Below are 26,573 nucleotides of genomic sequence, written 5' to 3'. Positions count from 1 at the left end.
TGACGCTGACACTCGGGGTACAGGAGAATGACGCTGATACTCGGGGTACAGGAGAATGACGCTGACACTCGGGGTACAGGAGAATGATTCTAACACTCGGGGTACAGGAGAATGACGCTGACACTCGGGGTACAGGAGAATGCCGCTGACACTCGGGGTACAGGAGAATGCCGCTGACACTCGGGGTACAGGATAATGCCGCTGACACTCGGGGTACAGGATAATGACGCTGATACTCGGGGTACAGGATAATGACGCTGACACTCGGGGTACAGGATAATGATGCTGACACTCGGGGTACAGGATAATGCCGCTGACACTCGGGGTACAGGATAATGCCGCTGACACTCGGGGTACAGGATAATGACGCTGATACTCGGGGTACAGGATAATGATGCTGACACTCGGGGTACAGGATAATGATGCTGACACTCGGGGTACAGGATAATGACGCTGACACTCGGGGTACAGGGTAATGATGCAGACACTCGGGGTACAGGAGAATGACGCTGACACTCGGGGTACAGGATAATGACGCTGACACTCGGGGTACAGGGTAATGATGCAGACACTCGGGGTACAGGATTCTGACATTTGATGTTTTCGCTCTTCATCATTTTCTCGTTCTTACTTTTCCTTTCGCCTCCTCTTCATCTGTTCTTCATTTTCTCGGCACATTTGGACAGTAGTTTACGCCGGTTCTCGTGTGTGGAGGGGGGAGGGGGTTAAACACAAATGTTATGTTTGGCCGTTTCCAGTCACAGCAAATATTTCTTTCCTCTTGTTTTTTTTTTCTTTTTTCTTGCGGTAAATTGACAAAGAAAAGTAACTTTCCGCCGCACTTCATATAATCTGCGCTGTGAGGGAGGGAGCGGCGCAGCCCTGGATGCAATCACATTACAGCTGTGGAATTAACAAATTCTTACACGTTTTTCTTTTTTTATTTTGTAACCTTTTTGTTAATTGCATTTTTTTTTTATTCTGAGCTTGAGAATTGACATTTTTTTTGTGCCCTGTTGTCCCCTCAGCGCAGAGTATTTCAGGAGAGGAGTGTCCTCATTTTTTGTGAAATTAAGAGTTATATAATGGATGTAGAAGGGTCTGACATGCAGCGCAGAGTATTTCAGGAGTGGAGTTCACATAGCGCAGCCTGAGGCGCTTTCATGCGTCATGAAGGACAGATTGCTGAATTGTGCCAATGCTGCACTAGTGCATTGTGGGATAATGCTGCACCAGTGCGTCGTGGGATAATGCCGCAGCAGTGCGTCGTGGGATAATGCCGCAGCAGTGCGTCGTGGGATAATGCCGCAGCAGTGCGTCGTGGGATAATGCCGCAGCAGTGCGTCGTGGGATAATGCCGCAGCAGTGCGTCGTGGGATAATGCCGCAGCAGTGCTTCGTGGGATAATGCCGCAGCAGTGCGTCGTGGGATAATGCCGCAGCAGTGCGTCGTGGGATAATGCCGCAGCAGTGCGTCGTGGGATAATGCCGCAGCAGTGCGTCGTGGGATAATGCCGCAGCAGTGCGTCGTGGGATAATGCCGCAGCAGTGCGTCGTGGGATAATGCCGCAGCAGTGCGTCGTGGGATAATGCTGCAGCAGTGCGTCGTGGGATAATGCTGCAGCAGTGCGTCGTGGGATAATGCTGCAGCAGTGCGTCGTGGGATAATGCCGCAGCAGTGCGTCGCGGGATAATGCCGCAGCAGTGCGTCGCGGGATAATGCCGCAGCAGTGCGTCGTGGGATAATGCCGCAGCAGTGCGTCGTGGGATAATGCCGCAGCAGTGCGTCGTGGGATAATGCCGCAGCAGTGCGTCGCGGGATTACACTTCGGTTTCTGGGTGTTGGTGGAGAAAATGGCTGGAATTTGGGACCATGATGCTTTGCAAGAGGGTAATAATGGTGTAATTGCACCAAGGCTGAGATCACCCCGTACCAGGGGCGGCCACAGACAGAAGTGGCCCCTGACCTCTTGGGGCTGCCCAGTGGTATGTCCACCCCTTCCAATGTCATTTCACTGTTATTATGGGGGTGGTGGAAACTCCTCCCATATGGCAGTGACAAGATCTCTTGCTCCGCCCCCTGTTCTGGGCTGGACACATTGTATCAGTGTTGCTCCTCTGAGTGCAGCTCTGCAGCGGGGCAGTCGGACAGTTCTGCGTCTGCATCGCTGCCCGTTTTCCTCCAGTTGTCGTCGTCCTGCTGTTTTCCACCTTTTTGTCCATATTCCTTTTACTTATTACTTGTAAACCTCAATAATCAAACTAATAAATAAAAGACCCCAAGACTGGTGAGGAGTCGGGCATTGAGGTGGGAGATGCCTCGTACCTCATGTCTCTCTGATAATCCTATAAGGCCATGTTCACACTGCTTTTTTTTCAACTTTAGTATTTCAAGTGATTCTTCAGGGATCGCTCCTCGTCTCTCCAGTGTCTTCCAGGCGTATTTTCTTCCTTGCCATTGTCCTCCATTATCTAGGATGTAACGTCTTCCAAGCTGAAAACGCTTGAAGAATGGAGCGCTCACTTCTTTGCTTTTTTTTTTTTTTAAGCCTATAGCGATTAAAACAAAAGCCTGAAAGTATGAACAGACGGTCACTTTCCCTTAGAAATGAATACGAAGATTCTTTTGAGCGTCTTCCTGTTGTTTATTGGAGTGGACGCTCAAAAACTGTTATAAAAAAATGTAGTGTGAACACGCCCTGAAGAGTGTTGGAGGTTTTTTTTTCTGGAGAGACCTCTGCAGCCGTTTGATTGGACAGTGCCCAGTTGGGAGAACTTTTACTAAATCTCTTCAGCGAAAGGGGGAAAAAAAAGCTAAAAAAAACTTGTATGAACAGAAAAGCAGATTTCCCATAGAAATGAATAGGACGAGTTCTACAAGTGACTTGGAAAGGGATTTGGGGTGGAACCGCTTCTAAAATCTCCTTGGAAAAAAAAACAACCCCAAAGCAACAAACTGTGTGAACGTAGACTGACTTCACCGTGTGTAGACGATGGCTCAGGATTGGACATGCTGCTGGGAGTTGTAGTTTCTTGGCAGCTGGAGACCACTGGCCGGGGCGTTATGGCTGCACATGGTCTCTGCCTGTGATGGACCTTCAGAAGCTTTAGCTTATACCCTGGCATCCGCGGCCAATGGGCGCTCTCGGGGGAAGCGATGGGGACCCTATGAGATACTTTAAAATTGACTTGGAAACTCGGCCAAGGGAACAGCGTGAAGACGAGCGGAGGATAAAAGCTATTCTGCAATCTCCAAGGAGCCTCCGGCCGAAGGAATGTGTCAGTTTATTCTCTCTGTAGGAAACCTGTCAGCTCCGCTGCCTCCACAAAGGTAACACTCATCAGGCCGAGAAGACACGGGAAGGGGGCTCAGCCGGGGCCCCCCGCCGAAGGAGGCTCAGCCGGGCCCCCCCAGCCGAAGGAGGCTCAGCCGGGCCCCCCAGCCGAAGGTTGGCTCAACCGGGGCCCCCCGCTGAAGGGGGCTCAGCTGGGTCCTCAGCCGAAGGAGGCTCAGCCGGGCCCCCCCAGCCGAAGGAGGCTCAGCCGGGCCCCCCCAGCCGAAGGAGGCTCAGCCGGGCCCCCCAGCCGAAGGTTGGCTCAACCGGGGCCCCCCGCTGAAGGGGGCTCAGCTGGGTCCTCAGCCGAAGGAGGCTCAGCCGGGGCCCCCCAGCCGAAGGAGGCTCAGCCGGGGCCCCCCAGCCGAAGGAGGCTCAGCCGGGGCCCCCCAGCCGAAGGAGGCTCAGCCGGGGCCCCCCAGCCGAAGGAGGCTCAGCCGGGGCCCCCCAGCCGAAGGAGGCATAGCCGACCCCCCCCCCCCCCCCCGGCCGAGGGAGGCTCAGCCGGGGCCCCCCCCAGCCGAAGGAGGCTCAGCCGGGGCCCCCGAAAAGCCATCTCCCTGCGAACTGTAAACTTGTATCACGATGTGAAATATCACTGTCCTCTGTGTCAGATCGGAAAACTCGTCCTCGGATCCATTGGGAGATGTCGGGGAGCGCCCGCGGCTTTTCTTTTAGTTTTCTGTATTCTGCGATTTGTGTAACATTTCTGTATTTCTTTATTTGCCTTTGGGTGTTGGTAAAGCAGCGCTGCTTCCAGGACTGTTCCTTAGTTGACTCCCCCCCCCCCCCCCCCCCTGTATTTTCGCTCTCTCACACTTCTTCCAGGACTGTTCCTTAGTTGACTCCCCCCCCCCCCCCCCTGTATTTTCGCTCTCTCACACTTCTTCCAGGACTGTTCCTTAGTTGACTCCCCCCCCCCCCCCCCTGTATTTTCGCTCTCTCACACTTCTTCCAGGACTGTTCCTTAGTTGACTCCCCCTCCCCCCCCCCTGTATTTTCGCACTTCTTTTATATGTAACTGACACTTTAGAACTTTTGCACAGGACCAATGGTCGGGTGTCCGTGTGATAATGTCCTTAACCTTTATTATAAGCTTTAGCGTCTAGTAAATTCTTTTATAAGATTAGATACTCATGGCCACTTTAATCCAAAAGCAGCGCCACCGCTGGCCGAAAGGTTCTGTGTGGTATTGCAGGTCAGCCTCACTGATTTCAATAAAGCTCCGCTGCATGGACAGAGGTGGCGCAAGTTTTGTATGAAAGCAGCCATGTTTTTTAATCCACTACTCAACTTCTTGAAAGGGATCTAAACTCACTCAGAACTGTGCAAAAGTTGTAGGCAGGTGTGAAAACGGATGACGGAGGCAACAGGCGGTCACCGGATACTGATGACGGAGGCGATGGGCGGTCACCAGATATTGATGATGGAGGCGACGGGCGGTCACCAGATATTGATGACGGAGGCGACGGGCGATCACCTCATACTGATAATGGAGGCGATGGGCGGTCACCAGATATTGATGACGGAGGCGATGGGCGGTCACCACATACTGATGACGGAGGGTCACCAGATACTGATGACGGAGGCAACGGAGGGTCCCCACATACTGATGACGGAGGCGACGGGTGGTCACCAGATACTGATGATTGAGGCGACAGGCGGTCACCGGATACTGATGACGGAGGCGACGGGCGGTCACCAGATACTGATGATGGAGGAGAGGGGCAGTCACCAGATACTGATGACGGAGGGGACGGGTGGTCACCAGATACTGATGACGGAGGGGATGGGCGATCACCAGATACTGATGATGGAGGTGATGGGCGGTCACCAGATACTGATGACGGAGGGGACGGGTGGTCACCAGATACTGATGACGGAGGGGACTGGCGGTCACCAGATACTTTTGCTACTTCACTTTGCATTTTGCTACTTGATAAAAAATAACTGTTCACACTTGAGAATCTTTGGAAACTTCTTTGCAGATTTCTTCCACACCCGCCTAAAACCTTTGCACTGTCCTTTTCTATATAGTTTTCATCGTTCTCACCCTTTATGTGATTCATGTATCATTACAGATAACAGGAGGGTCATTGATATTGCCGCCCTTGTTGGATCTTGTATTCCGCCTCCACTGTTTCCTTGTGACATTTGTGGTTGATGGGAGTCGTCTGCCGCTGCCGGTGCCCACTGTCCAACCTCCGACCCCCAATGATCTATCCATGGTGGTGTCACAATATTGATATCGGGGAGATCTGGTGTCTGAGCCGCCGCCAGACCCCGGTCCAGTCTGATGACAGCAGGTCGGATTAGTCCGTCTGTATTTAAACCTCCCTCTGGTATTTGCATAGCAGTAATGGGGGCTTCCTCCTGGATGAAGCTGGCCGCAGCTCTGCCTCCTGGATGAAGCTGGCCGCAGCTCTGCCTCCTAGATGAAGCTGGCCGCAGCTCTGCCTCCTAGATGAAGCTGGCCGCAGCTCTGCCTCCTAGATGAAGCTGGCCGCAGCTCTGCCTCCTAGATGAAGCTGGCCGCAGCTCTGCCTCCTAGATGAAGCTGGCCGCAGCTCTGCCTCCTAGATGAAGCTGGCCGCAGCTCTGCCTCCTGGATGAAGCTGGCCGCAGCTCTGCCTCCTAGATGAAGCTGGCCGCAGCTCTGCCTCCTAGATGAAGCTGGCCGCAGCTCTGCCTCCTAGATGAAGCTGGCCGCAGCTCTGCCTCCTAGATGAAGCTGCCGCAGCTCTGCCTCCTGGATGAAGCTGGCCGCAGCTCTGCCTCCTGGATGAAGCTGGCCGCAGCTCTGCCTCCTGGATGAAGCTGGCCGCAGCTCTGCCTCCTGGATGAAGCTGGCCGCAGCTCTGCCTCCTGGATGAAGCTGGCCGCAGCTCTGCCTCCTGGATGAAGCTGGCCGCAGCTCTGCCTCCTGGATGAAGCTGGCCGCAGCTCTGCCTCCTGGATGAAGCTGGCCGCAGCACGATGATCATGTGATGTGGGTGGGGGGCTCCCGGAGACCCCCTGTCACCAGCCCCCCCGTGCTCTTCTCCCGTGAAGTATTAACACGTTCTCCTGTTTAGTTTTCGGGCATTTCCTGCCCTTGAACCAAGAGAATAAAACCCCAAAACCTGCTGCACCCCCGAGAATGACAGCAACGTTGTCCCGGCCGGAGAGGTCGCATCCGGGCGTTTATTCCGGGTGAGGTGGTGCTGGAGTCACTGAGCCTCCTCGGGGTGTAAGAGTCCACACTAAGGGATTTTGAATGACTGGCCAAACCAAGCACAGCCTCTCGGTGCGTCCTCAGGAGGCCAAACATTTAAACGCACCTTCCACCTGCTTTATCCGTCTCCTCCTTGCTCTGACTTTATAAAGCCGGAGCTGTCAATCAAAGAAGAAGGGGGCGAAGATAGAGGGGACACAAATACTTAAATATTTGGCCACACTAAGGGTGCATTGCCTACATGTGCTAGGTTTGAACAGTCATTCTGTGCTGACAGAGTCCTGTGTAATTAGTGAGGCGCTTCTCAACATTATGGAGCCTTCCCAGGTATCACTATGGGGCTCCAGGTGAGGGGCAGCCCAGCTCGGCTGAATCCCTAAATCTGGCCATACAGAGGGTGATCTGTCGGCTGAGCATCCATACCCCAGACCTCTAGTCCTCCCCTCCCCCATACACGCTGAGCATCCATACCCCAGACCTCTAGTGCTCCCTTCCCCCATACACGCTGAGCATCCATACCCCAGACCTCTAGTCCTCCCCTCCCCCATATACGCGGAGCATCCATACCCCAGACCTCTAGTCCTCCCCTCCCCCATACACGCTGAGCATCCATACCCCAGACCTCTAGTCCTCCCCTCCCCCATACACGCTGAGCATCCATACCCCAGACCTCTAGTCCTCCCTTCCCCCATACACGCTGAGCATCCATACCCCAGACCTCTAGTCCTCCCCTCCCCCATACACGCTGAGCATCCATACCCCAGACCTCTAGTCCTCCCCTCCCCCATACACGCTGAGCATCCATACCCCAGACCTCTAGCCCTCCCCTCCCCCATATATGCTGAGCATCCATACCCCAGACCTCTAGTCCTCCCTTCCCCCATACACGCTGAGCATCCATACCCCAGACCTCTAGTCCTCCCCTCCCCCATACACGCTGAGCATCCATACCCCAGACCTCTAGCCCTCCCCTCCCCCATATATGCTGAGCATCCATACCCCAGACCTCTAGTCCTCCCTTCCCCCATACACGCTGAGCATCCATACCCCAGACCTCTAGTCCTCCCCTCCCCCATACACGCTGAGCATCCATACCCCAGACCTCTAGTCCTCCCCTCCCCCATACACGCTGAGCATCCATACCCCAGACCTCTAGTCCTCCCTTCCCCCATACACGCTGAGCATCCATACCCCAGACCTCTAGTCCTCGCCTCCCCTATATATGCTGAGCATCCATACCCCAGACCTCTAGTCCTCCCCTCCCCCATACACGCTGAGCATCCATACCCCAGACCTCTAGTCCTCGCCTCCCCCATATATGCTGAGCATCCATACCCCAGACCTCTAGCCCTCCCCTCCCCCATACACGCTGAGCATCCATACCCCAGACCTCTAGTCCTCCCCTCCCCCATATATGCTGAGCATCCATACCCCAGACCTCTAGCCCTCCCCTCCCCCATATATGCTGAGCATCCATACCCCAGACCTCTAGTCCTCCCCTCCCCCATATATGCTGAGCATCCATACCCCAGACCTCTAGTCCACCCTTCCCCCATACACGCTGAGCATCCATACCCCAGACCTCTAGTCCTCCCCTCCCCCATACACGCTGAGCATCCATACCCCAGACCTCTAGTCCTCCCTGCCCCCATACACGCTGAGCATCCATACCCCAGACCTCTAGTCCTCACCTCCCCCATACACGCTGAGCATCCATACCCCAGACCTCTAGTCCTCCCCTCCCCCATACACGCTGAGCATCCATACCCCAGACCTCTAGTCCTCCCCTCCCCCATATATGCTGAGCATCCATACCCCAGACCTCTAGTCCTCGCCTCCCCTATATATGCTGAGCATCCATACCCCAGACCTCTAGTCCTCCCTGCCCCCATACACGCTGAGCATCCATACCCCAGACCTCTAGTCCTCCCTGCCCCCATACACGCTGAGCATCCATACCCCAGACCTCTAGTCCTCCCCTCCCCCATACACGCTGAGCATCCATACCCCAGACCTCTAGTCCTCCCCTCCCCCATATATGCTGAGCATCCATACCCCAGACCTCTAGTCCTCCCTGCCCCCATACACGCTGAGCATCCATACCCCAGACCTCTAGCCCTCCCCTCCCCCATATATGCTGAGCATCCATACCCCAGACCTCTAGTCCTCGCCTCCCCTATATATGCTGAGCATCCATACCCCAGACCTCTAGTCCTCACCTCCCCCATACACGCTGAGCATCCATACCCCAGACCTCTAGTCCTCCCCTCCCCCATATATGCTGAGCATCCATACCCCAGACCTCTAGTCCTCCCCTCCCCCATATATGCTGAGCATCCATACCCCAGACCTCTAGTCCTCCCCTCCCCCATATATGCTGAGCATCCATACCCCAGACCTCTAGTCCTCCCCTCCCCCATACACGCTGAGCTTATAATTGTATCCAATCTTCTATACACTTAGTGAGCGCACACATCCGTCTGACTGTCCGTTTTCTGAGGACGTCCTATTCTCATCATCCTCATCATCGGGTCAGACTCGGTCCCGCTCACCGTCTCAGTCCCGGATCCGTCAGTGAGGCTTTGGGGGTCCGGTCCTTTCTGAGATCTCAGGTGTGAATGTATCGGAATCGCTTTTACTTCTTGTGCTTTTGTATTCGCCTTTGACTCTTTACTTCTTTACCGATATTTTCTGGATTCTGCTTCTTATGTATCAGATTGTTGCATTAGTTTTTTTTTCTCTGCCCTCCCAGTATTATGCATTGAGGGGAGTCGCGAGACCCCCATATACATCAGATGCTCAGACAGAAGAGACCCTTGTGCACCAAAGGCTCCTCAGAATGCACAGCTCCTCCTGTGTTGGGGGGGGTAGTGGCCCCCTGACCTCCTGGGCCCCTGTGCGGCTGCACAGTGATATGTCAGCCCCTGGTCGGATGGGGGGCCGGTCCGGCTGAAATCTGTGAATTTAGCCAACGTTCATCTAATGTGTCTGACAACCGTTATTTCAATGGGCGGTGAAGTCCAGTGTCTGGATCCAGTCCTAACCCCAGGATCACGGGCAGAATCGGGGGCGGCGGGCAGCATGTCTCTCTCCCCCCGGGGGTCCGATGTTGTCCACTAGGACTAGAAGGGACAGATCTAATCTCTTCTGCTTTTCTTCCAGACTGTACTGGTTTCTCCCCGACATTTGCACCGTTCATCGCTGTGACCTGGAGCTATGTATCCTGGACCGAGGCTCCTGCTGCTTTATCTCTCGCTTCTCCTGCTGCCGACCAGGGCCGAGCCAGGTACGTGAAGATGTGAGCAATGTCATGTGACTGCAGAATAGAGAGCACAGCTCTGGAGTATAATACAGGATGTAACTCTGGATCAGTAATGTAATGTATGTACACAGTGACTGCACCAGCAGAATAGTGAGTGCAGCTCTGGAGTATAATACAGGATGTAACTCAGGATCAGTAATGTAATGTATGTACACAGTGACTGCACCAGCAGAATAGTGAGTGCAGCTCTGGAGTATAATACAGGATGTAACTCAGGATCAGTAATGTAATGTATGTACACAGTGACTGCACCAGCAGAATAGTGAGTGCAGCTCTGGAGTATAATACAGGAGGTAACTCAGGATCAGTAATGTAATGTATGTACACAGTGACTGCACCAGCAGAATAGTGAGTGCAGCTCTGGAGTATAATACAGTATGTAACTCAGGATCAGTAATGTAATGTATGTACACAGTGACTGCACCAGAGAATAGTGAGTGCAGCTCTGGAGTATAATACAGGAGGTAACTCAGGATCAGTAATGTAATGTATGTACACAGTGACTGCACCAGCAGAATAGTGAGTGCAGCTCTGGAGTATAATACAGGATGTAACTCAGGATCAGTGATGTAATGTATGTACACAGTGACTGCACCAGCAGAATAGTGAGTGGTGCTCTGGAGTACAATACAGGATGTAACTCAGGATCAGTAATGTAATGTATGTGCACAGTGACTGCACCAGCAGAATAGTGAGTGCAGCTCTGGAGTATAATACAGGAGGTAACTCAGGATCAGTAATGTAATGTATGTACACAGTGACTGCACCAGCAGAATAGTGAGTGCAGCTCTGGAGTATAATACAGGATGTAACTCAGGATCAGTAATGTAATGTATGTACACAGTGACTGCACCAGCAGAATAGTGAGTGCAGCTCTGGAGTATAATACAGGATGTAACTCAGGATCAGTAATGTAATGTATGTACACAGTGACTGCACCAGCAGAATAGTGAGTGCAGCTCTGGAGTATAATACAGGAGGTAACTCAGGATCAGTAATGTAATGTATGTACACAGTGACTGCACCAGCAGAATAGTGAGTGCAGCTCTGGAGTATAATACAGTATGTAACTCAGGATCAGTAATGTAATGTATGTACACAGTGACTGCACCAGCAGAATAGTGAGTGCAGCTCTGGAGTATAATACAAGAGGTAACTCAGGATCAGTAATGTAATGTATGTACACAGTGACTGCACCAGCAGAATAGTGAGTGCAGCTCTGGAGTATAATACAGGATGTAACTCAGGATCAGTAATGTAATGTATGTACACAGTGACTGCACCAGCAGAATAGTGAGTGGTGCTCTGGAGTACAATACAGGATGTAACTCAGGATCAGTAATGTAATGTATGTGCACAGTGACTGCACCAGCAGAATAGTGAGTGCAGCTCTGGAGTATAATACAGGAGGTAACTCAGGATCAGTAATGTAATGTATGTACACAGTGACTGCACCAGCAGAATAGTGAGTGCAGCTCTGCGGTATAATACAAGATGTAACTCAGGATCAGTACAGGATCAGTAATGTATGTACACAGTGACTGCACCAACAGAATAGTGAGTGCAGCTCTGGAGTATAATACAGGATGCAACTCAGGATCAGTAATGTAATGTATGTACACAGTGACTGCACCAGCAGAATAGTGAGCGCAGCTCTGGAGTATAATACAGGATGTAACTCAGGATCAGTAATGTAATGTATGTACACAGTGACTGCACCAGCAGAATAGTGAGTGCAGCTCTGGAGTATAATACAGGATGTAACTCAGGATCAGTAATGTAATGTATGTACACAGTGACTGCACCAGCAGAATAGTGAGTGCAGCTCTGGAGTATAATACAGGATGTAACTCAGGATCAGTAATGTAATGTATGTACACAGTGACTGCACCAGCAGAATAGTGAGTGCAGCTCTGGAGTATAATACAGGATGTAACTCAGGATCAGTAATGTAATGTATGTACACAGTGACTGCACCAGCAGAATAGTGAGTGCAGCTCTGGAGTATAATACAGGATGTAACTCAGGATCAGTAATGTAATGTATGTACACAGTGACTGCACCAGCAGGATAGTGAGTGCAGCTCTGGAGTATAATACAGGATGTAACTCAGGATCAGTAATGTAATGTATGTACACAGTGACTGCACCAGCAGAATAGTGAGTTCAGCTCTGGAGTATAATACAGAAGGTAACTCAGGATCAGAAATGTAATGTATGTACACAGTGACTGCACCAGCAGAATAGTGAGTGCAGCTCTGGAGTATAATACAGGAGGTAACTCAGGATCAGTAATGTAATGTATGTACACAGTAACTGCACCAGCAGAATAGTGAGTGCAGCTCTGGAGTATAATACAGGATGTAACTCAGGATCAGTAATGTAATGTATGTACACAGTGACTGCACCAGCAGAATAGTGAGTGCAGCTCTGGAGTATAATACAGGAGGTAACTCTGGATCAGTAATGTAATGTATGTACACAGTAACTGCACCAGCAGAATAGAGAGTGCAGCTCTGGAGTATAATACAGGATGTAACTCAGGATCAGTAATGTAATGTATGTACACAGTGACTGCACCAGCATAATAGTGAGTGCAGCTCTGGAGTATAATACAGGATGTAACTCAGGATCAGTAATGTAATGTATGTACACAGTGACTGCATCAGCAGTATAGTGAGTGCTGCTCTGGAGTATAATACAGGATGTAACTCAGGATCAGTAATGTAATGTATGTACACAGTGACTGCACCAGTATAATAGTGAGTGCAGCTCTGGAGGATAATACAGGATGTAACTCAGGATCAGTAATGTAATGTATGTACACAGTGACTGCACCAGCATAATAGTGAGTGCAGCTCTGGAGTATAATACAGGATGTAACTCAGGATCAGTAATGTAATGTATGTACACAGTGACTGCACCAGCAGAATAGTGAGTGCAGCTCTGGAGGATAATACAGGATGTAACTCAGGATCAGTAATGTAATGTATGTACACAGTGACTGCACCAGCAGAATAGTGAGTGCAGCTCTGGAGTATAATACAGGAGGTAACTCAGGATCAGTAATGTAATGTATGTACACAGTGACTGCACCAGCAGAATAGTGAGTGCAGCTCTGGAGGATAATACAGGATGTAACTCAGGATCAGTAATGTAATGTATGTACACAGTGACTGCACCAGCAGAATAGTGAGTGCAGCTCTTGAGTATAATACAGGATGTAACTCAGGATCAGTACAGGATCAGTAATGTAATGTATGTACATAGTGAGTGCAGCTCTGGGGTATAATGCATAACATACCTCTGGATCCATACAGTAATCTTTGATCTTTAATGCGGGAAGTTATTGCTAATTCCTTAGATTTTCTTGAAACACATGAGCGGCGCCACCTACAGGCGTCTTTATGAGTGAATATTTCTTTCCCGTCACTGTAATGACTCCTTCTTCCTTCCTGTAGATGTGACTCTGCGCTTTCTGTCTGAGCCCCTTTCCACTGTGCAGAAGCCGGGGAGCCGGGTGACGTTGTTTTGCTCTGCAGAGTCGCCGCGGCCGCACATTTCATGGTTATTTAATGGAGAATTGTTGGATAGCGGAGGCGGTCAGGACGTGGACGCCTATCCGGGGCAGCTCGCCATCTCGGCCCTCGCTCCCCAGCATGTCGGACATTATCAGTGCATGATGAATTCTAGCTCTGGCTCTATAATAAGCGCGCCAGCCGCCGTGTCTATGGCATGTGAGTATTGTGGGCGAAGGGTCTGTGGACGGAAGGGCATGCGGCTTAGATACCCCGATGTCTCAGGATGAGATCCTATAGGGATCACTAGGTCCGTACTCATGGTGTGATATTTTCTCTTCTTGTTTTTGCAGATTTGGAAGATTTTACAAACTCCTCAAAAGTCACAGTGACGGCTGATGAAGGAAGCAGCGTGATTATCAACTGCAGCGCCCCCCAAAGTGTCCCCCGTGCCCAGATCCATTATAAAGTGAAAGGGAAATGGCTGGAGCGATCAGCAGGTGCGGCCGCATGGAGAAATGACCCCATAGCCGAGATTAAATGGTCCATAACAATGCCAGAGGGTCCGTCACTGGACCTGGCCCCCCCCGTCACTGGACCCGGACCCCCCGTCACTGGACCCAGGCCTCCGTCACTGGACCCGGGGCTCCCATCACAATCGTGGTCCCCAAAAGCACAAGCAGATGACAACTGTTTGGAGCCCTTCCCTTATTAATATGGTCTCTTAGCCACAAGGTGGTTGTCTGAGGGACCTCAGATTTAGGGTCCGCAGTCTGACACTACACCCCACCATCCTGAGACAGGACCTCCTCTAGTACGTCAGTGCCTTAGGGGTTTTCCTTGCCCCCCTTGTCCTTGTGGTTGGGGGGACCACCCTCATCGGTTCAGGACAAATCGTTCTCCTGTGGTCCCTGCTTCTTGGGGGTGCCTGCAGCTTTGTGGGTCACCTGTATGGCATGTGTGCCCCCTCATTATGGAGAGTCGGGCCGCCAGCCGTGCAGCCCTGGCTCATTCTTCATGATTAGCGCTTGGAGGGGCTCCTGGTACCCGGCACGTGACTCCCCCCAATGGAGCTCCCCTCGAAGCTGAACCTGCACAGATCAGCCTCGCCTGCAGCCTCACATCGCAGGTCAGGTATGATGGACTTTGTATAATAACAGTTTATATCTTTTGTGTCTTTTAGACAAGTTCCTGATTTTACCTTCAGGAAATCTACAAATTTTCAATGTGTCGCTGGAGGACCGCGGACCCTATAGATGTGCGGCCTATAATCCAATGACCCATGAGCGGAAAATCAGCGCCTCGGTCTACAAGCTGGCTATACGAGGTGAGTAGCGTGCCCGGGGGGCCGACGGACTCTCATGGTCTGGACTGTCCTCTTATAGTTCTTTATTCCCTCTCGGCCAGATCCATCTCTGGATGACGCCAGTGTCGCTCCGCCGGTCATCACGCACACACTGTCCGCTCACCTGCACGCCTCGCTGACTCTGGAGTGTGCGGCCGGGGGCGCCGGGAATCTCCAAGTTCGCTGGTATAAAGATGGACGTGATGCTATGGCGGACAGACGGAGGAAGCTGTGGTACACCCATCTAGTGATTGAGGACGTGGACACCCTGGATGGGGGTAACTACTCCTGTCAGCTCGGACATGGACCTCTGGGAACCGCTCTGGTCAATTATACAGTCGTCATTCTAGGTAAGAAGCAGAACTCCGTGCTGCCCTCGTATGAGAAGTGTGTGATGTGCCGCTCCTCGCTGTATCCACAAGGTTTGCATTTAGGGTACCAGCGTCCATGTGCAACATCTGCATCTCTTTTAGGTACAACTCGAACTGTGCATATGGGTTCTGATACATAAGGGGGCATCCAGAGACGTCTGGCCGGTGTGGTGTGCATAGCGGGCCTACAGAGACGGCCGGTGTGGTGTACTGTGGGGGCCTACAGAGACGGCCGGTGTGGTGTACTGTGGGGGCCTACAGAGACGGCCGGTGTGGTGTACTGTGGGGGCCTACAGAGACGGCCGGTGTGGTGTACTGTGGGGGCCTACAGAGACGGCCGGTGTGGTGTACTGTGGGGGCCTACAGAGACGTCCGGTGTGGTGTACTGTGGGGGCCTACAGAGACGTCCGGTGTGGTGTACTGTGGGGGCCTACAGAGACGTCCGGTGTGGTGTACTGTGGGGGCCTACAGAGACGTCCGGTGTGGTGTACTGTGGGGGCCTACAGAGACGTCCGGTGTGGTGTACTGTGGGGGCCTACAGAGACGTCCGGTGTGGTGTACTGTGGGGGCCTACAGAGACGTCCGGTGTGGTGTACATAGGGGGCATCCAGTGACGGCCGGTGTGGTGTACTGTGGGGGCCTACAGAGACCGCCGGTGTGGTGTACATAGCGGGCCTACAGAGACGGCCGGTGTGGTGTACTGTGGGGGCCTACAGAGACGGCCGGTGTGGTGTACTGTGGGGGCCTACAGAGACGGCCGGTGTGGTGTACTGTGGGGGCCTACAGAGACGGCCGGTGTGGTGTACTGTGGGGGCCTACAGAGACGTCCGGTGTGGTGTACTGTGGGGGCCTACAGAGACGTCCGGTGTGGTGTACTGTGGGGGCCTACAGAGACGTCCGGTGTGGTGTACATAGGGGGCCTACAGACACGGCTGGTGTGGTGTACATAGGGGGCCTACAGAGACCGCCGGTGTGGTGTGCATAGCGGGCCTACAGAGACGGCCGGTGTGGTGTACTGTGGGGGCCTACAGAGACGTCCGGTGTGGTGTACTGTGGGGGCCTACAGAGACGTCCGGTGTGGTGTACTGTGGGGGCCTACAGAGACGTCCGGTGTGGTGTACTGTGGGGGCCTACAGAGACCGCCGGTGTGGTGTACATAGGGGGCCTACAGACACGGCTGGTGTGGTGTACATAGGGGGCCTACAGACACGGCCGGTGTGGTGTACATAGGGGGCCTACAGAGACGGCCGGTGTGGTGTACTGTGGGGGCCTACATAGACGTCCGGTGTGGTGTACTGTGGGGGCCTACAGAGACCGCCGGTGTGGTGTACATAGGGGGCCTACAGAGACTTCCGGTGTGGTGTACTGTGGGGGCCTACAGAGACGTCCGGTGTGGTGTACTGTGGGGGCCTACAGAGACGTCCGGTGTGGTGTACTGTGGGGGCCTACAGAGACCGCCGGTGTGGTGTACATAGGGGGCCTACAGACACGGCTGGTGTGGTGTACATAGGGGGCCTACAGACACGGCCGGTGTGGTGTACATAGGGGGCCTACAGAGACGGGCGGTGTGGTGTACTGTGGGGGCCTACATAGACGTCCGGTGTGGTGTACTGTGGGGGCCTACAGAGACCGCCGGTGTGGTGTACATAGGGGGCCTACAGAGACTTCCGGTGTGGTGTACTGTGGGGGCCTACAGAGACGTCCGGTGTGGTGTACTGTGGGGGCCTACAGAGACGTCCGGTGTGGTGTACTGTGGGGGCCTACAGAGACCGCCGGTGTGGTGTACATAGGGGGCCTACAGACACGGCTGGTGTGATGTACATAGGGGGCCTACAGAGACGTCCGGTGTGGTGTACTGTGGGGGCCTACAGAGACGTCCGGTGTGGTGTACTGTGGGGGCCTACAGAGACGTCCGGTGTGGTGTACTGTGGGGGCCTACAGAGACGTCCGGTGTGGTGTACTGTGGGGGCCTACAGAGACGTCCGGTGTGGTGTACTGTGGGGGCCTACAGAGACGTCCGGTGTGGTGTACTGTGGGGGCCTACAGAGACGTCCGGTGTGGTGTACTGTGGGGGCCTACAGAGACCGCCGGTGTGGTGTACTGTGGGGGCCTACAGACACGGCTGGTGTGGTGTACATAGGGGGCCTACAGAGACGTCCGGTGTGGTGTACATAGGGGGCCTACAGAGACGTCCGGTGTGGTGTACTGTGGGGGCCTACAGAGACGTCCGGTGTGGTGTACTGTGGGGGCCTACAGAGACGTCCGGTGTGGTGTACTGTGGGGGCCTACAGAGACCGCCGGTGTGGTGTACTGTGGGGGCCTACAGACACGGCTGGTGTGGTGTACTGTGGGGGCCTACAGACACGGCTGGTGTGGTGTACTGTGGGGGCCTACAGAGACGGCCAGTGTGGTGTACTGTGGGGGCCTACAGAGACGTCCGGTGTGGTGTACATAGAAGGCCTACAGAGACGGCCGGTGTGGTGTACTGTAGGGGCATCCAGAGACGGTCGGTGTGGTGTACATAGGGGGCCTACAGAGACGGCCGGTCTGGTGTACATAGGGGGCATCTAAAGACGGCCGGTGTAGTGTACATAAGAGGCATCCAGAGACGGCCGGTGTGGTGTACATAGGGGGCATCCAGAGATGGCCGGTGTGGTGTGCATAGGGGGCCTACAGAGACGTCCGGTGTGGTGTACTGTGGGGGCATCCAGAGACGGCCGGTGTGGTGTACATAGGGGGCCTACAGAGACGGCCGGTGTGGTGTACATAGGGGGCCTACAGAGACGGCCGGTCTGGTGTACATAGGGGGCATCTAAAGACGGCCGGTGTGGTGTACATAGGGGGCATCCAAAGATGGCCGGTGTGGTGTACATAGGGGGCCTACAGAGACGGCCGGTGTGGTGTACTGTGGGGGCCTACAGAGACGGCCGGTGTGGTGTACTGTGGGAGCCTACAGAGACTGCCGGTGTGGTGTAGATAGGGGGCCTACAGAGACGGCCGGTGTGGTGTAGATAGGGGGCCTACAGAGACGGCCGGTGTGGTGTACATAGGGGGCATCTAAAGACGGCTGGTGTAGTGTACATAAGAGGCATCCAGAGACGGCCGGTCTGGTTTACATAGGGGACATCCTGAGCTGGCCGGCCGATGTGGTGTACATAGGGAACATCCAGAGATGGCCGGTGTGGTGTACATAGGGGGCATCCAGAGACGGCCGGCCGGTGTGGTGTATATAGGGGGCATCCAGAGACGGACGGCCGGTGTGGTGTATATAGGGGGCATCCAGAGACGGCCGGCCGGTGTGGTGTATATAGGGGGCATCCTGGGATGGTGTGGTGTATATAGGAGGCATCCAGAGACGGCCGGTGTGGTATACATAGGAGGCATCCAGAGACGGCTGGTGTGGTGTACATAGGGGGCATCCAGAGACAGCCAGTGTGGTGTATATAGGGGGCATCCAGAGACGGCCGGCTGGTGTGGTGTACATAGGGGGCATCCAGAGACGGCCAGTGTGGTGTACATAGGGGGCATCCAGAGACGGCCGGCTGGTGTGGTGTACATAGGGGGCATCCTGGGACGGTGTGGTGTAGAACACTGATCCGCTCTGCTAACTTCTCATAAAATAACAATTCTGTATTGAGTTTTTCCTCTGCTGGTCCTCCTGGAAATGCATGACTAGCCTGATAACTGGGCGGTACCATTCCTCTTGTCCTCTTGTATTTCTGTGCAGCTGATTAGTGCCGACAGTCTCTGACTGTGTCATGTATTTTCAGGAGGTGTAACAGAGGAACTACACAATGCAAAGTTCTAAGAAAAGATGCTCCAGAGTTATCATTTAGGGACGTAGACCGCGCAGCTTAGCGACGTCTTCAGGCCTTGTTCAGATGGCTGTATTTCACACGTCCTATAGGGACCGTGACGCCCGGACCGACCACCTTCCTCAGCCTCACATTTACCGATCAGACGGAGCTCAGGTCCTGGATCTTGTAATAGAGGAGGCGCCGAGAGGACAGCGATGTGCCGGGCACCCGGAAGTCCTAATAATGCTGTTGGATAAATGCTGCGGAGGGATGTGAAGGCGTCCATCATCTTTGTGATACTGGATCCTCAGAAATTTTTTTTAAAGGGGCCATGACATAGATTTAATTGGTTCCCTGTGTGCCCGCCCCTGAGCATCCTACTCTGCATGGAGGAGGATGGGGATAGTGGTCCTCATTTGTGAGTGGGGTCATTGCACCCCTGAAATACTCCAAACCACAGGAGGCCTTTCCCGGGGACCGGATCCCTTTAAGGAGACTTTCTAATTAATTATCCCCTCTTTTGATTTGATGATCCCCCTCGATCACGGAGCTTACGGTGCTTTTATTGAATATTTGATATATTCCTTATTTTATAGGTGTTTTATATATTCGGGGACATTTGCTTCTGGCTTTTATGTGGTTTTCTGTCGACGTTGCGGTCTGAACTCTGCAATTATCTGGATTTATTTCCAGGCTTATGTAATAGCCGCTCTCATTATTTTGGCATGGGCGCCCGGTGACGCTGGCCGCTCACATCCTCGCTGGCACCTTCCCGTTGCCACCACAACAGGCTCTCGCTTATGTTGGACAAGGCGTCTCGGTGATGGATGGGGCGCACGTAGGGCGCTGTTGGCATTATGTCTGCAGAGCCGAGTCCGGCATTAATCACCCGGAGACGGCTCCTAAAGCCGGAGATTTACACCAGCTCCTGATCACATCAATCACCACCGCCCCTCCCCCACCCGTAAATCTCAGGGCGCAGATCTGCGGTCCCCCCTCGGCGTGCTCCGGCCGTGGAACCTCGCACAATGCAGGACGTGTCCCCTCCAGATGTGGCTGCTCGCGCCGCTGCTGCTCCTCCTGGCACAGGAGTCGCTTTCCTCCATTCGTGCCAGCTCCATATTTATGATGTGATTTTATGGTCGTTGTCCCGGTTCCAGTCGTTGCGGCAATAAAAACGGAATGAAATTTTCAGCTCATAGGAAAATATATGGAAACGACGTTTTATTGAAAATCCTTCATTTTGTAATTTACACATTTTTTTTTTATTTTTTTATTTATTTTCTGGATCATCAAGTTTAACGGCCGCTAATCCGGAATTATTGCTGATCGCCGTGTGCAAATATTGTACAGGCCAGGTCAGCAGGGGGCGCCAAAACTTGTCAGCTGGGACTGGAGATGGTCACCACTATTAGGGTCTTTAGCGCCAATACTTATGCAATGGTGGCTTCTGGGAAACTCCTCCTTCTTGTCACTTTTCTTTCTGCTGGTACAAAGCATAGGACTGCATCATAGTAATGGCATCATTTATGGTTGATACATTGTAACTCCTCCTTCTTGTCACTTTTCTTTCTGCTGGTACAAAGCATAGGACTGCATCATAGTAATGGCATCATTTATGGTTGATACATTGTAACTCCTCCTTCTTGTCACTTTTCTTTCTGCTGGTACAAAGCATAGGACTGCATCATAGTAATGGCATCATTTATGGTTGATACATTGTAACTCCTCCTTCTTGTCACTTTTCTTTCTGCTGGCACCAAGCATAGGACTGCATCATAGTAATGGCATCGTTTATGGTTGATACATTGTAACTCCTCCTTCTTGTCACTTTTCTTTCAGCTGGTACAAAGCATAGGACTGCATCATAGTAATGGCATCATTTATGGTTGATACATTGTAACTCCTCCTTCTTGTCACTTTTCTTTCTGCTGGCACCAAGCATAGGACTGCATCATAGTAATGGCATCGTTTATGGTTGATACATTGTAACTCCTCCTTCTTGTCACTTTTCTTTCAGCTGGTACAAAGCATAGGACTGCATCATAGTAATGGCATCATTTATGGTTGATACATTGTAACTCCTCCTTCTTGTCACTTGTCTTTCTGCTGGTACAAAGCATAGGACTGCATCATAGTAATGACATCATTTATGGTTGATACATTGTAACTCCTCCTTCTTGTCACTTGTCTTTCTGCTGGTACAAAGCATAGGACTGCATCATAGTAATGGCATCATTTATGGTTGATACATTGTAACTCCTCCTTCTTGTCACTTTTCTTTCTGCTGGTACAAAGCATAGGACTGCATCATAGTAATGGCATCATTTATGGTTGATACATTGTAACTCCTCCTTCTTGTCACTTTTCTTTCTGCTGGTACAAAGCATAGGACTGCATCATAGTAATGGCATCGTTTATGGTTGATACATTGTGACACTGTGTGTTTATAGTGATCTGCGGTCAGGTACTCTCAGCAGCACGGGCAATGAGAAAATGATTGAAAAACAAGAAAAACAAAGTGACCCCAGTGCGAGCTGCCCCCCGCCGTCTGTCCGGCCCCTAGTGGTGTCACAGCTGTTTTTTCCCTTCTTTTTGGGAAGGCTCGTTACCTTTATAGCAGAGACAGCTGTACCGCATGGATCTATATGTGCTGCCATGCGGTGCCGTCTGTGAGCAGCTCCAATACATCCGCAGTGATTTATTGATTGTCCCTTCATATATCCACAGTTGGACATAGATTGGGGGTGGGGGAGAAAGTACAAATTTAAAAGAGGTCACCATAGAGACTGTGCTGCTACTTATGGGGCCAATGACTCCTCCAGGGGCCCCCCTACTCTGGGATGGAGAGTTGTGGGGTCCCTGTATGGCAGACTGGATTACCACTACATGATGGGCTTAATATCACACACTAACTGGTTTCCTGAGGTCAATTTTAGGGGATCAAATAGATATCGCCGCCCAGGAAGAGGTTGCCTCCTTGGGCGCAGGCCTAAGTTGAGAATAGTCACATGACCACATTGGGCTGTTTAATATTTTGGATTATTTTTACATTTGTCCCTTTTTTTCTTTTGCAGAAGTCCCGTATATTTCGCAGCCCCCTGAGGACCAGTCTGTGCTGCTGGGGGCCGCTGTCAGCTTTACCTGTGAGTCGCAGGGTAGCCCCCCGCCTAAAGTCACCTGGCTGCACAACTCCAAGACGCTTCCTCCGTCCTCGCGCCTCCGCCCGTCCGGGAGCAAACTCCACCTAGCCAATGTGATGGCGGAGGATTCTGGGATGTATCAGTGTATGGCGGATAACGGCGTGGGGGCGGTGCAGGCGGCAGCGAGACTCCGGGTACAGTCAGGTGGGTGAATATGATATACGATGGACCTTATAGACTTCTTAAAGGGGAAGCGTTGCCTCCTTTGCGCATGCACTTTCGGCTGATACAAGACGCGTTTCTCAGTTCTGAGAGCTGCTGCCATCTAATGCCGGTGTCATTCCCATTTCCCTCTCTTCCGTTCCCTACACAGCAATACAAGAGCGCCACCTGCTGTCCGATCTGAGCATTGCATCGATACGTAGTAATAAACTGTGACGGGAAGAGGCAGAATTTCCCCGTTTTGGGATTTTATGATAGAAATCTTTTACTGAGATTATTATTCACCTTTTACTCCGGATTTTCTACAATCCGGAAACAATGAGAAAAAGGGACAAAGTCCTGGGAGTGTAACTACACTTTTTTGATATATTGTAGCCCCCTCAATGAACTGATTAGGGGGTCCGGGGCCCTCACAGATCACACACCCTTCCGGGCAGGAGCGCTCTCGGAAGTATACGGCGGCCACTTACTATGGAGTCTGTACTCATCTCAGCTCTTCCTTCTTGGGGGCTGAGTGATCATTGGGGGGCTCTGGTGGGTTGTGCCTCCTAGAGGTTTTCCATTCTGGCTCCTGGGAAAGCTGGGTGATGGGAGCGGCAGTTTTTGACTTGTAACCACTTGATTCCTTCCAGAATCCGGCTCCAGACCCTCCATCGTGTCGCCCCCTACAAGTGTGAGCGTTGTGAATGGAGAATGGGTGACCCTGACCTGCAACGCCACCGGTCAGCCCACACCCTTCATCCGCTGGTTTGACGGCAACGGACCCATCAGCAGTCACCCGTCCCATATCCTGCGTCCTAAGCCGCGCAAGTCCTCGCAGTCCAGGGCGGCGGGCGGCCAGGACCCCGTCCATGTGGTCATGTCCCAGGCGGGATCCAGCTCCTTGCACATTCCAGCGGTCCGGGGGCCGCACGCTGGCAGATACGTCTGCGAGGCGTCTAATCAGTTTGGCTGGACACGGGCGGAGGCCACGCTGACGGTCGGTAAGTTCCTCAGACGCTTCGTATTCCTGCAAACATCTAAAGTGAAATGATCGAAGCTTCGTAGCGTCGTTGTGACCGCGCCGGCGTGTGACCCCGCCATCAGAAACCAACCCAGGTCTGGATGTGAGTGGAGAAGAATAATGAGCCATGGAGCTGCCCGAAACGCGTGGCTCCAGCAAAGAAGTTTATTTTTATTCCCCGTATCTCCGTTATGAAGTTTTTTTTTCTCATTTGTGCTAAAAGTTTTCCTTATGGGGTCCGTTAGATTCATTTTCTACCCCTTAGAAGATATTGGGGTAATGACTGGTCCCTGCGTCACTGTGGGACTTGGTCAGAGCCATATGTCGCCCCCTACTGGCCACTGTCTTGCATCGCACCCATATGCCAATATCTCTGACACCTTTTATTCTCGAGCACCTCTCGGGCTTTGTGCTCCGGGGGGCTATATAATTCCAAGCCGTTCATGTGCGGCACCCGCCTCGTCTCATACTGGAGCCTCTGTTCGCTGATGGTATTTTCCCGGCCTCGCAGTTTCCGTCTGCAGAGGTGATTCATGCCGCTCACCCTGTTTGTGTGCGGGGTGTGAATAGCAGATATGAGCCCCCCGTGTCCATCCTCAGCTGTCCCTGCGTTATATCTGCTCCTGGGAAAGCTGGGTTCCCGACCAGAAGGCCGTCATTACTCTGGTGCCATCCAGCTTCTCAGACTGAAGGTCACATCTACCCAATCCTGCAACAATAAACCCATGGCCTCCATTCATCACCGGGCAGATTTGCCTTTCAGGGCTCTGGGACAGCTGGGTAACAACCAATGTGACTGCCATTACAGGTCTTGGTGAGATTATTCATAACTTCTGGCAAATCTGGAATACTTTATCCCTCTGCTCCCGGGTATCAGTCAGATTTGCCTTTCAGGGTTCTTAGACAGTTGGGTGACAATCAATATGGCTGATGTTACAGCTTCCAGGTCAGATCGTCACCCAACTTTTCCAAACTTCTGCTTAGTTGGGAAATTTTTGCTGACATTGTGGAGATGGGCACCCAACTTACCAAATCTCCTGAACGGCCGAGCTGCCTAGTGACCTTATCTGTCCTTGCCGTCTGGGTGATAACCAATGTGACCGCCTTTATTAATGCCATCCAGCTTTCCTACACTCCTGAATGGCAGGCCGGCTCAGTTGTGCAGTCTGCTGTAATGGCCACTATACTGGTGATCACCCAGCTGTCCGAGGGTCCGGATAGTTTGGGGGGATGCACATTGACTCCTGCAATTAATGGGATTGATTTGATTTGTTGCACTTAATCCCTTAGTTCCCTATGAGATGAGCACGATACGTGTGGATGTGGCCCCCAGGACTACTGAAGACCCCGTCCATGCCAGCAGGGCCCCCACAGACAAGCCTGTCAATGCCACCATGTTACCTGAAGCTCCCATCATCCTCAGCCCCCCACAAGCCACCAAGCCGGACATGTATTTCTTGGTGTGGCGATCAGGACGGGATGGCGGTCTGCCGATAAATGCCTACTTTGTGCGCTACCGGAAGGTGAGCGCCATCATACACCGTCCTGTAAGAGCGAGCGGCATGTCCGATCCTACAAGTCACTGAGTGATCTCTCACCTCCATAGCTGGACGATGACGGAAACGTGGCCGGAGCCTGGAATTCTATACGAGTCCCGGCCAGCGAGAACGAGTTCCACCTCACCGAACTGGAGCCGGCCAGCCTGTACGAGGTGCTGATGGTGGCCAGGAACGCAGCGGGCGAGGGACAACCCGCCATGCTGACATTCCGAACCAGCAAAGGTGAGCCGCTCCCTGAATTATACTCCAGAGCTGCACTCACTATTCTGCTGGTGCAGTCACTGTGTACATACATTACATTACTGATCCTGAGTTACCTCCTGTATTATACTCCAGAGCTGCACTCACTATTCTGCTGGTGCAATCACTGTGTACATACATTACATTACTGATCCTGAGTTACATCCTGTATTATACTCCAGAGCTGCACTCACTATTCTGCTGGTGCAGTCACTGTGTACATACATTACATTACTGATCCTGAGTTACCTCCTGTATTATACTCCAGAGCTGCACTCACTATTCTGCTGGTGCAGTCACTGTGTGCATACATTACATTACTGATCCTGAGTTTCATCCTGTATTATACTCCAGAGCTGCACTCACTATTCTGCTGGTGCAGTCACTGTGTACATACATTACATTACTGATCCTGAGTTACATCCTGTATTATACTCCAGAGCTGCACTCACTATTCTGCTGGTGCAGTCACTGTGTACATACATTACATTACTGACCCTGAGTTACATCCTGTATTATACTCCAGAGCTGCACTCACTATTCTGCTGGTGCAGTCACTGTGTACATACATTACATTACTGATCCTGAGTTACATCTTGTATTATCCTCCAGAGCTGCACTCACTATTCTGCTGGTGCAGTCACTGTGTACATACATTACATTACTGATCCTGAGTTACATCCTGTATTATACCCCAGAGCTGCGCTCACTATTCTGCTGGTGCAGTCACTGTGTACATACATTACATTACTGATCCTGAGTTACCTCCTGTATTATACTCCAGAGCTGCACTCACTGTTCTGCTGGTGCAGTCACTGTGTACATACATTACATTACTGACCCTGAGTTACATCCTGTATTATACTCCAGAGCTGCACTCACTGTTCTCCTGACTTCTTAGCTGTAATCTCCCACATCCCCTGGTTGCTTAGTCTGACTGTCCACCAGACTGCAGCAGATGTAGGAATCTTCCTGTCCTCCATTCTAGCGGCCTTTAGTTGGTGTCTTGCTGACTGTTTCCTAATGACCCAGCTGTAAGGTGAATGCCCGGCCGGTTACACGTCAGCACATAATGTTTTGGAGCACAACCTGACCTCAGATTGTTCTTTATTTTGCACAGAGAAGAGCTCGTCCTCTAAGAACACGCTGGCTCCGTCCCCCCCGGTGGGAGGACACAAGCAGGTCATCTCCCCGGTGCAGAAGGACTCTTTCCGGCACAGCAGTGGTGAGTCCGTCCACGGCGACATCTCCTCACTGGATCCACGCGGTGTGATAGTCAGTAAGGTTCTCCTCACCTGTGCTGCAGGCAGTCGCTTCTGGTTCTAACATGGCTGATAACAGAGAACAATACATAGTAGTCACCTGTATATGTATGAAGGCTGCGCCATTCAGATGTGTTAACCCTTCACAGTAATGCTCAGGATGGAGATTGAGCTTTTTTTTTCTGACCTGTGATATTTCTTGTGTGTTTAACTCTTTCCTCTCCTCACTAATCTTCTCTTTGTT

At 52.2% G+C, this 26,573-nt stretch overlaps 1 protein-coding gene across 5 annotated transcripts in view; it reads left to right on the top strand.

Annotated features, from left to right (window-relative positions):
- Positions 1 to 26,573, top strand: part of CDON (cell adhesion associated, oncogene regulated) — a 150,967-nt gene that overhangs the window by 113,172 nt on the left and 11,222 nt on the right. For all 5 annotated transcript variants that reach the window (XM_073657340.1, XM_073657338.1, XM_073657337.1 and 2 more), the window contains 10 exons: positions 9,711 to 9,834; positions 13,331 to 13,606; positions 13,741 to 13,887; positions 14,571 to 14,714; positions 14,795 to 15,082; positions 21,978 to 22,247; positions 22,898 to 23,248; positions 24,559 to 24,791; positions 24,875 to 25,049; positions 26,188 to 26,292. In XM_073657340.1, the coding sequence (XP_073513441.1) occupies positions 9,765 to 9,834; positions 13,331 to 13,606; positions 13,741 to 13,887; positions 14,571 to 14,714; positions 14,795 to 15,082; positions 21,978 to 22,247; positions 22,898 to 23,248; positions 24,559 to 24,791; positions 24,875 to 25,049; positions 26,188 to 26,292 (2,059 nt within the window). In that variant the 5' untranslated portion in view covers positions 9,711 to 9,764. The remainder of the gene's footprint in view (positions 1 to 9,710; positions 9,835 to 13,330; positions 13,607 to 13,740; positions 13,888 to 14,570; positions 14,715 to 14,794; positions 15,083 to 21,977; positions 22,248 to 22,897; positions 23,249 to 24,558; positions 24,792 to 24,874; positions 25,050 to 26,187; positions 26,293 to 26,573) is intronic.

Source organism: Phyllobates terribilis, unplaced genomic scaffold, assembly GCF_046119375.1.
Source record: "Phyllobates terribilis strain yellow unplaced genomic scaffold, ASM4611937v1 Scaffold_12__6_contigs__length_324123572, whole genome shotgun sequence".
NCBI lineage: Eukaryota > Metazoa > Chordata > Amphibia > Anura > Dendrobatidae > Phyllobates > Phyllobates terribilis.
Note: the sequence above shows the minus strand (reverse complement) of the source record. Positions and strands in the feature narration are given on the sequence as shown.